The 11,762-nt window shown below is 29.6% G+C and overlaps 2 protein-coding genes across 4 annotated transcripts; both read right to left on the reverse strand.

The window, feature by feature from the left end:
* LOC148301517 (uncharacterized) lies at window positions 1–3,086 on the reverse strand. 3 transcript variants are annotated; one of them, XM_088273134.1, is made up of 2 exons: window positions 2,972–3,086; window positions 1–919 (listed from the first exon to the last, which is right to left on the reverse strand). In XM_088273134.1, the coding sequence occupies exons 1-2, from the start codon at window positions 3,023–3,025 to the stop codon at window positions 557–559; spliced, it is 417 nt and encodes a 138-aa protein (XP_088129260.1). In that variant the 5' UTR covers window positions 3,026–3,086; the 3' UTR covers window positions 1–556. The 3 variants fall into 3 exon arrangements, 2 of the variants coding, with proteins under 2 accessions (XP_088129260.1, XP_088129259.1); XM_088273133.1 differs by having other exon boundaries at window positions 4–919; window positions 2,815–3,086; XR_015838783.1 differs by lacking the exon at window positions 2,972–3,086 and adding an exon at window positions 1,930–2,189 and having other exon boundaries at window positions 784–919.
* An 834-nt stretch (window positions 3,087–3,920) lies between these two features.
* Window positions 3,921–6,280, reverse strand: LOC148301518 (uncharacterized). The gene is made up of 2 exons (XM_088273135.1): window positions 6,168–6,280; window positions 3,921–5,188 (listed from the first exon to the last, which is right to left on the reverse strand). Exons 1-2 carry the CDS (start codon window positions 6,219–6,221, stop codon window positions 4,811–4,813), a joined length of 432 nt encoding a protein of 143 aa, XP_088129261.1. The 5' UTR covers window positions 6,222–6,280; the 3' UTR covers window positions 3,921–4,810.
* Between the last annotated feature and the right edge of the window lie 5,482 nt (window positions 6,281–11,762).

Here is an 11,762-nt window from a genome sequence, read left to right on the forward strand (position 1 = left end):
CTAAATATCCATCTTATTATTTATTTAAGAAAAATATACATTTGATTTTTTTTTATCCTTTACCTTTCAACAACTGTTAATAATTTCCTCCACCGTTATTCTTTTTAATTAAAATGATATGAAAAAATCTTTATCCATATCCGTATGCTCGGCCCAGTCAAGGATAGCTATTGGTCATTCCGGTATTGAGAATAGGGTTCACAAGTTCTTGTTATTAGCCGACACATAGAATTTAAAAAAAAACAGATACAGTTTGTAAAATGGACTTTTAATTTGGAAAAAAAGTATAGTAAATATATTTTAAAATAGTGGCACAACTCTGCAAAATCAAATAATAATTTCAAAAGGAAATTTTTAATTGATCTGAATATCAAAAGCATTTTGGGCTTGATTGAAATAAATAAAATATTCACAGATAACTTCGATTCTGACTGTAATGACAAATTGAATTATCGATTTTGTAAAAAGAAATCAAATTTGATTATTTAATTTTAAAAAAATCAGATTTGAAATATATCCTATGTGAAAATTTCCTATTTCGAAATTAGGCCCGAAATTAGGGAAACACCAGGCTTGAAGACAAAGAGTCAACGCAATTCATGAGGAGAAAGGCTTTTGCGGCTGGAAGCTCGGAGCTGTACCCCGCAGAGATTGCAGCTTTGCAAGTATTTATTAGAAGTTCCGTGACATCCGAATCTTTGGGTAGCACCTTCAGAATGTTTTCTAGGTCTGCAATTCCATCGGTGCCTACGACCCCCAACTTGTTGTATACGCAATACACATAATCAAATTGTATAGGGTCGGCTTCATCGAAATCAGTAGAGGTAATTGAATCGATGAGAGCTTGACCAATTTTCGTTTGCATTTTGCACTGACATTTTACTTTCTTTATCCCTATCTTCTGAAATGTTGTTTGGCTCTGTGAACAAATAAATATACATAATAATTATTATGTGCACATCAAGTTAGTAATTTTTTTTTGTCGAAATTATAATATTAAAAAAACGGATGAATCCAGATTGAAAGTAAATATTGCTGTGCTAGAAATGTCACAGATATTGTTTCGCTGACCCATTATTCATCGATACAACGTTTTTACCTTCCGTTTTCTCTTCGATTTAAGATTTATGTCGCTCATAAATGATAGACTGTGTATAAAAAAATAATTTGGCCGTGTATAAAAAAATATAAAATAATATCAAGTAACGAATGCGAATATTACGATAATGTAACGCTTAACAAAACGCGATTCTATGGTGAATTGGAGCGGAATTCTTCTTCGAACCTTTATTATAGATGCATAAGGAACTGGATCATATAAACGCAGTGTCATCTTGACCGTTAACACATGAAGGAAAGGGGATCAGCCCTCCGCTTCAGGGTAATATTGAATAAATATTAGAATGAAAAATCACATAAATTTATCTGACCCCTCCCCTGAAAATCGAACCCGGGGCCTCCAGAACGGTAGCCGGCGGAGAGTGGAATTTTTTGTAGAAAGAAATGAATCGTGACAATTAAAAGTATTTTAAATTGTTGGACTTAGCAACCAAAAATACATAAATATTTAAAGTTTAAATTGAACCGAAAAAATAAACTGAAAAATTTCTATTTTTCTAAGCATTGAAATTTTACAGGAATTACTTTCATATTTGTTGAACTAAGTGTGTATGTATCATTTTGTAAAGAAAATATTACTAAATGAGTTATCAAAAAATATTTTTTGAATAACTAGTTTGTGAAGCCATTCGTGTTTACATCAATAAACTAAAAATGTGTATTGTATAAGTGTTTTATTTTTACTCTTAAAGTAGTAAACTGATATAAATTGACATTTGAAATGGTATTTTGAGATAACTTTCATAGTTTTTGATTTTGTAATTTATCAAAATAAGTTGACCATATACATTTTTCAAAAAAATTACCAACCATAGTAATGCTTTACAACATTTTGAGTGTGTCCAAATACTTGTTCACAAAATCTGGATTGTCTCCAATTACAGGAGTTATTTTCATATTATTTTTTGACATCTCATCAAAGATGACGAAGAATATGGAAGTCTGGGCATTTACGGGGCTGACGACCGTCATAGGCTGGTTTAAGTGATCACTTTACACACGTGTAACATTCACCAATTCTACCCATTATTGACAACCACACCACTCAAATTCTTGGAAGTTCTATGTATATATATATATGAACCAATTTAGAAACCTTATTCTTGAATCACTAGAACTTCACTAAAGACATCTATTGGTGAGATGTAAAGAAGCTCTTTATTAAGCAGAAACTCTTATATTAGTATGTGAGGTCCGAATCCTGGATTTCAATCACACACACGAGAAACGCCAGAAAATACCATTTTCATTTTTATTACTTAAGCTTATAATTTGACCAGACAATTTATTTACAACATTTTGAGTGTGTCCAAATACTTGTTCACAAAATCTGGATTGTCTCCAATTACAGGAGTTATTTTCATATTATTTTTTGACATCTCATCAAAGATGAAGAAGAATATGGAGGTCTGGGCATTTACGGGGCTGACGACCGTCATAGGCTGATTTAAGTGATCACTTTTCACACGTGTAACATTCACCAATTCTACCCATTATTGACAACCACACCACTCAAATTCTTGGAAGTTCTATAAGTATATATGAACCAATTTAGAAACCTTATTCTTGAATCACTAGAACTTCACTAAAGACATCTATCTTCATCTTTGATGAGATGTCAAAAAATAATATAGTAATGCTTGATTTGGAATAATTCACCATGATTTGAATTTGCGAACAAGAAAAAGTAAGTACCAAGACTTTCAAGGTACCTATAGACATAGAGCACCTGGAGATGGATGCTGTTGCCGAGATCTCGATCGGATAATAAGCACATACAGACATTTTATGTAAATTCAAAACATCTAAAAGAAGCGTTAAAGAATTTAAGCTAAAATATCAATGTATGTACCTGAGCGAGGGCAACACATGCGACAAGTAGGACGACGATGCAAGCACCCTTCATAGTGAGCAGTGGAGAATCTTACAGGAATGTATAGAGTTCTAAGCCGATATAACTTGTAAGTAATGTTCCTTTGAAAGAACGGCTTTTATACTGAAAATAATGTACTCAAACAAAAGAAAAAACATATTATTGATTCAATTTATTAAAATGTAAAGTTATGATTGCAACTCTTAATGTTATTGTTCTTATGAAACAAAAAAGTCGTTGCGTCAAATTATTTTATGTATGTATATTTGTATTATTAAGCATAGTGATTAAATATTTAAATGTTTTTGTGTTTATATATACACTGGGGTCTGTTTTTATGCGGATCTTATTTATGCGATTCTCAGATGTATATATATTTATATATATATATATATATATATATATATATATATATATATATATATATATATATATATATATATATATATATATATATATATATAAATATATACATATATATATATATATATATATATATATATATATATATATATATATATATATATATATATATATATATATATATATATATATATATGTATAAATATACATATATATATATATATTTATATATATATATTTATATATATATATATATATATATATATATATATATATATATATATATATATATATATATATATATATATATATATATATATATATATATATATATATATATATATATATGTGTATTATAAATTGGGTGTAAATAATATGTAAAGTGGGTGTATAATAATAAAATAAACAATGTGTTGCTTTGTAATTAAAGAAACGACAATAAAAGTTTATTCTCAATTAATCTTTACAATAATTTTTATATCTATCTGATTCTGACAGTTAATAATAATATATTTTTTCTATCGGATCTCTTTTGTTTAATTCTGCGCGACGCATGCGACATCTGGTGGTAGAACTGTTTTATGTAGGTACTATTTGTAAGTACTTAATAAAATGTATAGGTAGGTACCTAATTATTTTATTACATCTCCCCCCTTGGGGATGAATGTTCTACTGAGTCCAGAGGCCTGTGCTTACAACGATTTGAACACATTAAAAATATTAATAAATTTTGTAAAATTAAATGAAAAAATAAAAACTCAGCACTTAATGCTCATCAACAAATTATTATTTATTAAGGAAAAATAAAAATATATTTTTTTATCATTAACCTTTCAACAACTGTTAAAAATTCAATAAATACATAATAATTTCCTTCACCGTTATTCATTCATTTAAATTATAAGAAAAAATCTGTACCCATATCCGTATACTTGGCCCAGTCAAGGATAGCTATTGTTCATTCCGATATTGATAATAGGGTATTTTCACGAGTTCTTGTTATTAGCCAAAACATACAATTTCAAAAAGAATTACGATACAGTCTGTAAAATGGACCTTTATTTTGGAAAGTAGGTTGTTTAGTAAATATATTTTAAAAAAGTGGCAAAACAGTGCAACGTCAAATAATGATTTCAAAAGATTTTTTTAAAAATATTGATACATTCAGATCATTTCATTCATGTGTTAACGATCAAGATAACACTGCGATTATATGATACAGTGCCCTATGCACCATTGGGTTGCGGATAAGGGTTTGAATGAAAATGAATATCAACATGATTTTGGACTTGGTTACTGAAGCAATAATATACTAACAAATTAATTAAATTACGTTACACTGTAATCATAAATTGAATTTTTTATTTGATTGAAAAAGAACGTCTAATTAGATAATTTAAGTAAAAAATATTTTTTTATAAAATGTACACTTTGTGAAAATTCCTTTTCTCGAAATTAGGTGCTAGTAGAAAACACCAGGCTCGAAGCAAGAGTGTTGTAGCAATCCATGAAGAGGTAGGCTTTCTCGGCCGGAGTCCCGGTAGCATACACTGAACCGATAATAGTGTTGCACGTCTCTATGACATTCGTAGCAGTCCCGACGTCCGTACCCTTGGGTAGCATCTTTAGAATCTTTTCCGTGATTGCGACTCCATCGGCGCCTACGACCCCCAACTTGGTGTATACGCAAAGCACATAATCTAATTGTATAGGGGCGGCAGCATCGAAATCAGTAGCGGCAATTGAATTGCTTAGAGTTTTATCAATTTTCGTTTGCATTCTGCACAGAAATTTTACTTTGTTTATGCCTATCTTCTGCAACAGTGTTTGGCTCTGTGAACAAATAAATAAAATAATTATTATGCGCATTTCAAGTTTGTATATAGCTTATACTTTTTTCACTGTCAACACTATAATATAAGAAAAAAACGGATGAATCCAAAATGAAAGTAAATATTATTGTACCCAAAATGTGACGGATTTCTTTTTTGTTATGATTTTTTAAAGAGAAATATTTGTGTTTTTATTATTTACACAAATAGTTCAATTTCATACTATTTCTGTGAGCCTAAGCAGCTCATTATTAGTAAAAGGTTTTAAATTGTGGTAGAGTGCGTTCGAACTTAGAAACTCTGACTTAAGAGTCCGCGACACCAACCATGGGACCACAACCAGACGCAATTGTTTCTCAGACCCATTATTCATCACCACTACGTTTTTACCTTCCGTTTTTCCTTAGATTTAAGATTTGAGTTGGTTTTGAATGACTGTATAAAAAAAATAATTTGACCACGTATAAATAAATATAAAAAAAATATCAAGAACGAATGCAAATATTACGACAATGGAACCCTTAACAAAACGCGATTCTATGGTGAATTAGAGCGGAACTCTTTTTCTTCTTCAAACCCTTAACCACCCCTGATGCATAAGGAACTGCTTCATATAAACGCAGTGCTATCTTGATCGTTAGCATCAGCCTCCGCTTTATGTACCAGTCCAGGGTAATATTGAATAAATATTATCCCAAAAAATTACAAACCATTGTTATGAAATAAATCTGTCATATTACAATACATAAGGAATAACGTTAAATTTATTTTAAATAATAACATTTTGGATTGCCATTTGTAAATAATTTAAGTTTCAGAATAATTGAACATTATTTTAATTTGTGAGTAAAAGTAATTACTTTGGATTATTACTCACACTTTAAGGTATTTGAATACGTAAAAAACACAGACAAACATTTTCTATCAATTTTAGACGGAAGGATAGTTTAAGAATTTAAGGTAAAATACGATTTATATACCTGAGCGAGTGCAACACATGCGGTAAGCAGGACGACGATACAAGCACCCTTCATAGTGAGAGTGGAAAATGTTATAGGAATGTATAGAGTAGTATGCCAATGTATTATAACTTGTAAGTAATGTTCCTTTGAAAGAACGGCTTTTGTACTCAAAATAATGTATTGCAACAAAGAAAAAACATATTATTATGTTAAAATAAGTAAAATCACTGATCACTTAATGCATAGAATATTAAAACGACTTTGTGCCATTCTCTTCTTAAAATTATATTTATAAAAAAGAGTTATTGAAAGGTGAGAAGATATATTATTTATTCAATTTATGATAAGATAGAAAATATATTATTTCAATTTATATTTTAAACTCCAATATGTATATATTATTTTTTGACATCTCATCAAAGATGAAGAAGAATATGGAAGTCTGGGCATTTACGGGGCTTACGACCGTCATAGGCTGGTTTGAGTGATCACTTTACACACGTGTAACATTCACCAATTCTACCCATTATTGACAACCACACTACTCAAATTCTTGGAAGTTCTATATATATGAACCAATTTTTATGAACTAATTGGCTCATATATATAGAACTTCCAAGAATTTGAGTAGTGTGGTTGTCAATAATGGGTAGAATTGGTGAATGTTACACGTGTGTAAAGTGATCACTCAAACCAGCCTATGACGGTCGTAAGCCCCGTAAATGCCCAGACTTCCATATTCTTCTTCATCTTTGATGAGATGTCAAAAAATAATATGAAAATTACTCCTGTAATTGGAGATAATCCAGATTTTGTGAACAAGTATTTGGACACACTCAAAATGTTGTCCAATATGTATTCTAAAAAAAAATTAGCGTGATCTGACTCCGGCTCTATGCATTACCGGATGTTAAATGAATTTTATAATTGCGAATATGGCCTTAACATCTTACCTACATTTCACTCACTATTTTACATGGTTGTAAAAAATACATGCATTTTTTTTCTTCATGTACCTTTCTGATCGTGAAACGATGTACAACGCATCACTCACTTCACGAAAGAATATTTTCCAGTTTTTGCTCACTCCTTTCAAGAACGTCATAAATCGAAAATCGTCAATTTTCAGTTGTGTATGTTTTCGGAATGCCCAGAAAATGTTCTATATCCCAGCAAAAGCGGCATATTTTATAATTTTTACCCGATACAGGGCAGAAAGTGTTGTTTTTGCATTTTGAAGAAAAGGTATAGTTTAATTTTTTTATTAAATATATTCAATATTTTTCAAATGTAGAAAGAACATTCAGGTTTTACCTTAAAAAATCTGTTGCATAGGAGAAATTACAAAAAGTGGCTTGATTTTATTTTTAATACATTGTATTATATTTTTAAACTTTTAAAACGTTTTCCTGAACAACCAAGTTTTTTTTATTTATGACGTTCTTGAAAGGAGTGAGTGATATGTAGGAACTCGTATCATTTTCAGAAATCCGTTTCCTTTCTTAGCTGCCAGATGTATGTATGTATTGTTCAAGAAAGGGAATAAAACGTGCACCGTCTCTTTCATACACGTTTGAGGCATTAGGTACTATTGTTCCTTAGAGCTCCAACTCTTTCTCTCAGATACATCCACCATTTGTCGAATGAGGATGGATCATTGCTGTACGAGAGAGTACCTTGCGAGGATTGGTGTCTTTGACGGGAGTCAATGGGGGACCATTTGCGATTGTCGTTTTGAAGAGGAAGACCTTAACCATATATTCTTTGTTTGCCTATTAAATGACCAAATGCCAATTTTTTTTAAATCTCTGGCCCCGCTTATTCCCCTCCCTACAGATATCCATCTCATCCTGGCGAGCAAGAACCCAATTATGTACAGACTGTTAGTTGTTTTTTTAAAATTAAATGGAATAAATTTATAGTTTATCTTTATAATTTATTGTCTATCATATTTTATAATTAAGAATTCAATTAACTTGACATTAGCAAATGCATTGTATTACATGTGCAACGCCATTCTATATAAAAAAAAACTCTTTCTCTCTCAACCAACTCTCGACTCCAATCATATCATCACTTACGGACGCTTTTAATATTCTTAAATGAGTTATTCAAAACCTAAACTAACGCCACGATTTTTAGGACTTTTTTAAGTTTAGGTTTTTAAGATTTTTAAGTTTTTTGTTCTTTGAGTAAATCTACATGACGAAACAAAAATATAGTTTTCTTTTTAAAATGAAAAACAGATAAAAGTGTTTGCTTTTGAAACATTAAATATTCAAGGAAGTCGAAAGATTAATTTCCAAATTTGTTTTTGAAAATGATTTAATATCTGATTGATCTCCATATGCTAATACTATATTTTCTTATGTTGGTGGTTCAAAGTTTGAATTTGCAGATTATGACTATGACTACTAACGTCAATTTATCATGAAATTACGCTTTTTATTGGAGTCTGGTAATTACATATGCGATAAGGTGATTTTTGACGTCACGAAAATACGCCAGTATTAAGATATTTTTTACATGTGAGGCATTGTATTTTACATATTTTAATAATGAGGTACTCCATAAATTAAAGTAACACTCACCACTGATAACTATGTCCCTGTAATGGAATGGTGAAGAAGTATGATCGCCATACGGCATAACAACTTGTAACCGATAACACTAGTCAACAAAAAAACTTTTTTTGGGTTTTTGTTCTTATTCTTGGATTCTGATTCTAGACATCGAAAACATTTAATAATGAGGTACTCCATAAATTAAACTAACACTCACCACTGATAACTATGTCCCTGTAATGGAATGGTGAAGAAGTATGATCGCCATACGGCATAGCAACTTGTAACCGATAAAACTAGTCAACAAAAAAACTTTTTTTGGGTTTTTGTTCTTATTCTTGGATTCTGATTCTAGACTTCGAAAACATTTTAATTTCCATTTTAAGCTTTTAATGTTTACTTTTGTCTAATTAACATCCATAAGTAAGTTTAAAAGATTTTATGAGCAACAGTTGGTAGCACATTGATAAACCAGAAAGGATTTTGTCTGGTTGTGGTCCCGTGGTTAGTGTCGCGGACTCTAAAGCCAGAGTTCAAACCCGGAAATTCCAGTTCGGTAACCAAACGGATTTTTTTGACGGCGATTCGGCGGCGGACTCTTCTTTTTTACTGTATGTTATTCACCTATCTTATTTACTGTATGCTATGTTTGTACTTTACTGTGCAGAAATTTTATTAAGTAGATTTTAGATGCGGATCTAAATATGAAAAGTCATTTATACTCCACAAAATAAAGAAAAGGAAAGAAAATTGAATCTTGAAAGAAGAAGACTTTCAATTAATAATTTGATTTAAAGGATTGGAGTTTGGACAGGACAAGTTTTCAGTTGTGATTTAGTCATGAATTTTCTACAAACATGTAGGGGAAGGGGGGGCTAGTTGTTACAAAAAAATAAAAAGCCAAATTTCTGGTAACTGTTTATTTTGAGATACATAATATCATATCTTAACGTACATTTATTAAAATATAATAAAACAATTAAAATATGTTCCAACAAAGTCCTCAAAAATGATTATGTCATATTTAAAAAAAAACTGTAACAATGTGTCCCACACAGGGGCAAGTTGTTACAAGGTGGGGCATGTTGTTAAGAACTTAAACAAAAATAAAACAAACATGTAATTGTTAACAATAATATGTAGAATATATATATAATTACATGTAAAATTAAGTTTTTAAATATTTAATCGCTCAAAACTCTGTCCGAATCACAAATTGGGCATGTTAAATTAAATTTATCGCCACGAATGCAGGAAATGTGAGGCTATTTATTGCGTGTGGTGAACTGGATCCATTCCTGTCCAGGTTTAGAGCAATCAAAACTCTCCATACATACCAAACACATGCATTCCTTATGTTCTGAGTTGGAATCCAATACTTGCTTCTTCTTCAGTTTATTCCACCTTTTTCTATTTTTTTTTCTATGACGGTCGTAAGCTCCGTAAATGCCCAGACTTCCATTTCCTTCTTCATATGTGTCGAATTGCCAAAAAATAATATCAATCTGCATTCGTACGGTTTTTTCTTATATTATTATGTAGACAGTAAAGAAGGCAGAAAACAAGCTTGAAATGCACATATTTATTTATTATTATATTTTTTTCACCGAGTCAAACAATTACCAAGAAAGTAGAAATACAGAAAATATGATGGATATGCAGGATACAAACAAAAATTGACAAAACTCTTATTGATTCCGTTACCTCTACTCCAAGAATCTGACCCTAAACATGTCGATAAAAACGATACGTAAACTGTGTATACACCAAGTTAGGGGTCGTAGGCGCTGATGGATTCTAATTGAATAGAACATAATAAAGATGCAATCCAAGGATACGGACCTTGGGACTGTTATGGGCTACATATTTGGTGTCAACGTTATTATCAATACGTTATACCATCTAGTAACGAGACTCCAGCCGCTAAAATCTTTCTCTTTATGGAGTACTATACTTCTCTCTTGAAGGAATAAGTTGATATATTTAAATATAAATATATATATATATATATTTTATATATATATGTATATATATTTATATATATATATATATATATATATATATATATATATATATATATATATATATATATATATATATATACATATATATATATATATATATATATATATATATATATATATATATATATATATATATATATATATATATATATATATATATATATATATATATATATATATATATATATATATATATATATATATATATATATATATATATATATATATATATATATATATATATATATATATATATATATATATATATATATATATATATATATATATATATATATATATATAAATATATATATATATATATATATATATATATATATATATATATATATATATATATATATATATATATATATATATATATATATATATATATATATATATATATATATATATATATATATATATATATATATATAAATATATATATATATATATATATATATTATCGGGACAATTATTCTTTTAACATGATTAATGTGTTCTGACCATGAGAGCTGAGAGTCTACTACTAAACCCAAATATTTCGAAAAATTTTGCTCCAGGCGATCATTTCCGATGTTTACATTCAAAGATATATTTCCTTTTCTACCGAAAAGAATGTAGTGGGTCTTAGTTTTATTGAGGCTCAACTTATTTAAGTTTTATTTCATTTATTTTTAAGTTCTCGTTATTGGGCTAAGATAGGTATATTTTGACATTTCTGTCAAGTTTTTCCAGCATATCAGTGCCTATGTCAGTGTTAGCACAAAAATATTACTTTTCAGCTAACATAGTGTCTTTGGATTATTGATGTTAAATAATGTTTTAAAGTAGCCGCGCAGAAAATAGTCCAAGAGATCTAAATCTGGGGAATATGCTGGCCTAAGAGAGATGCGCCATCCGGGAATGTGTTTCCGCAAAAAATTATGAAAATTCGTGTCGTGTGAGCCGTTGTGTCATCCAGTTGTAACCACACATCCCCTAAATCTCTTTCTTCGAGCTTGGGCATAAAAACTCGAAGTCAT

This window comes from Brachycentrus maculatus, unplaced genomic scaffold (assembly GCF_059751285.1).
Source record: "Brachycentrus maculatus isolate JH-2025_06_01 unplaced genomic scaffold, ASM5975128v1 h1tg000553l, whole genome shotgun sequence".
In the NCBI taxonomy this organism is placed as follows: domain Eukaryota; kingdom Metazoa; phylum Arthropoda; class Insecta; order Trichoptera; family Brachycentridae; genus Brachycentrus; species Brachycentrus maculatus.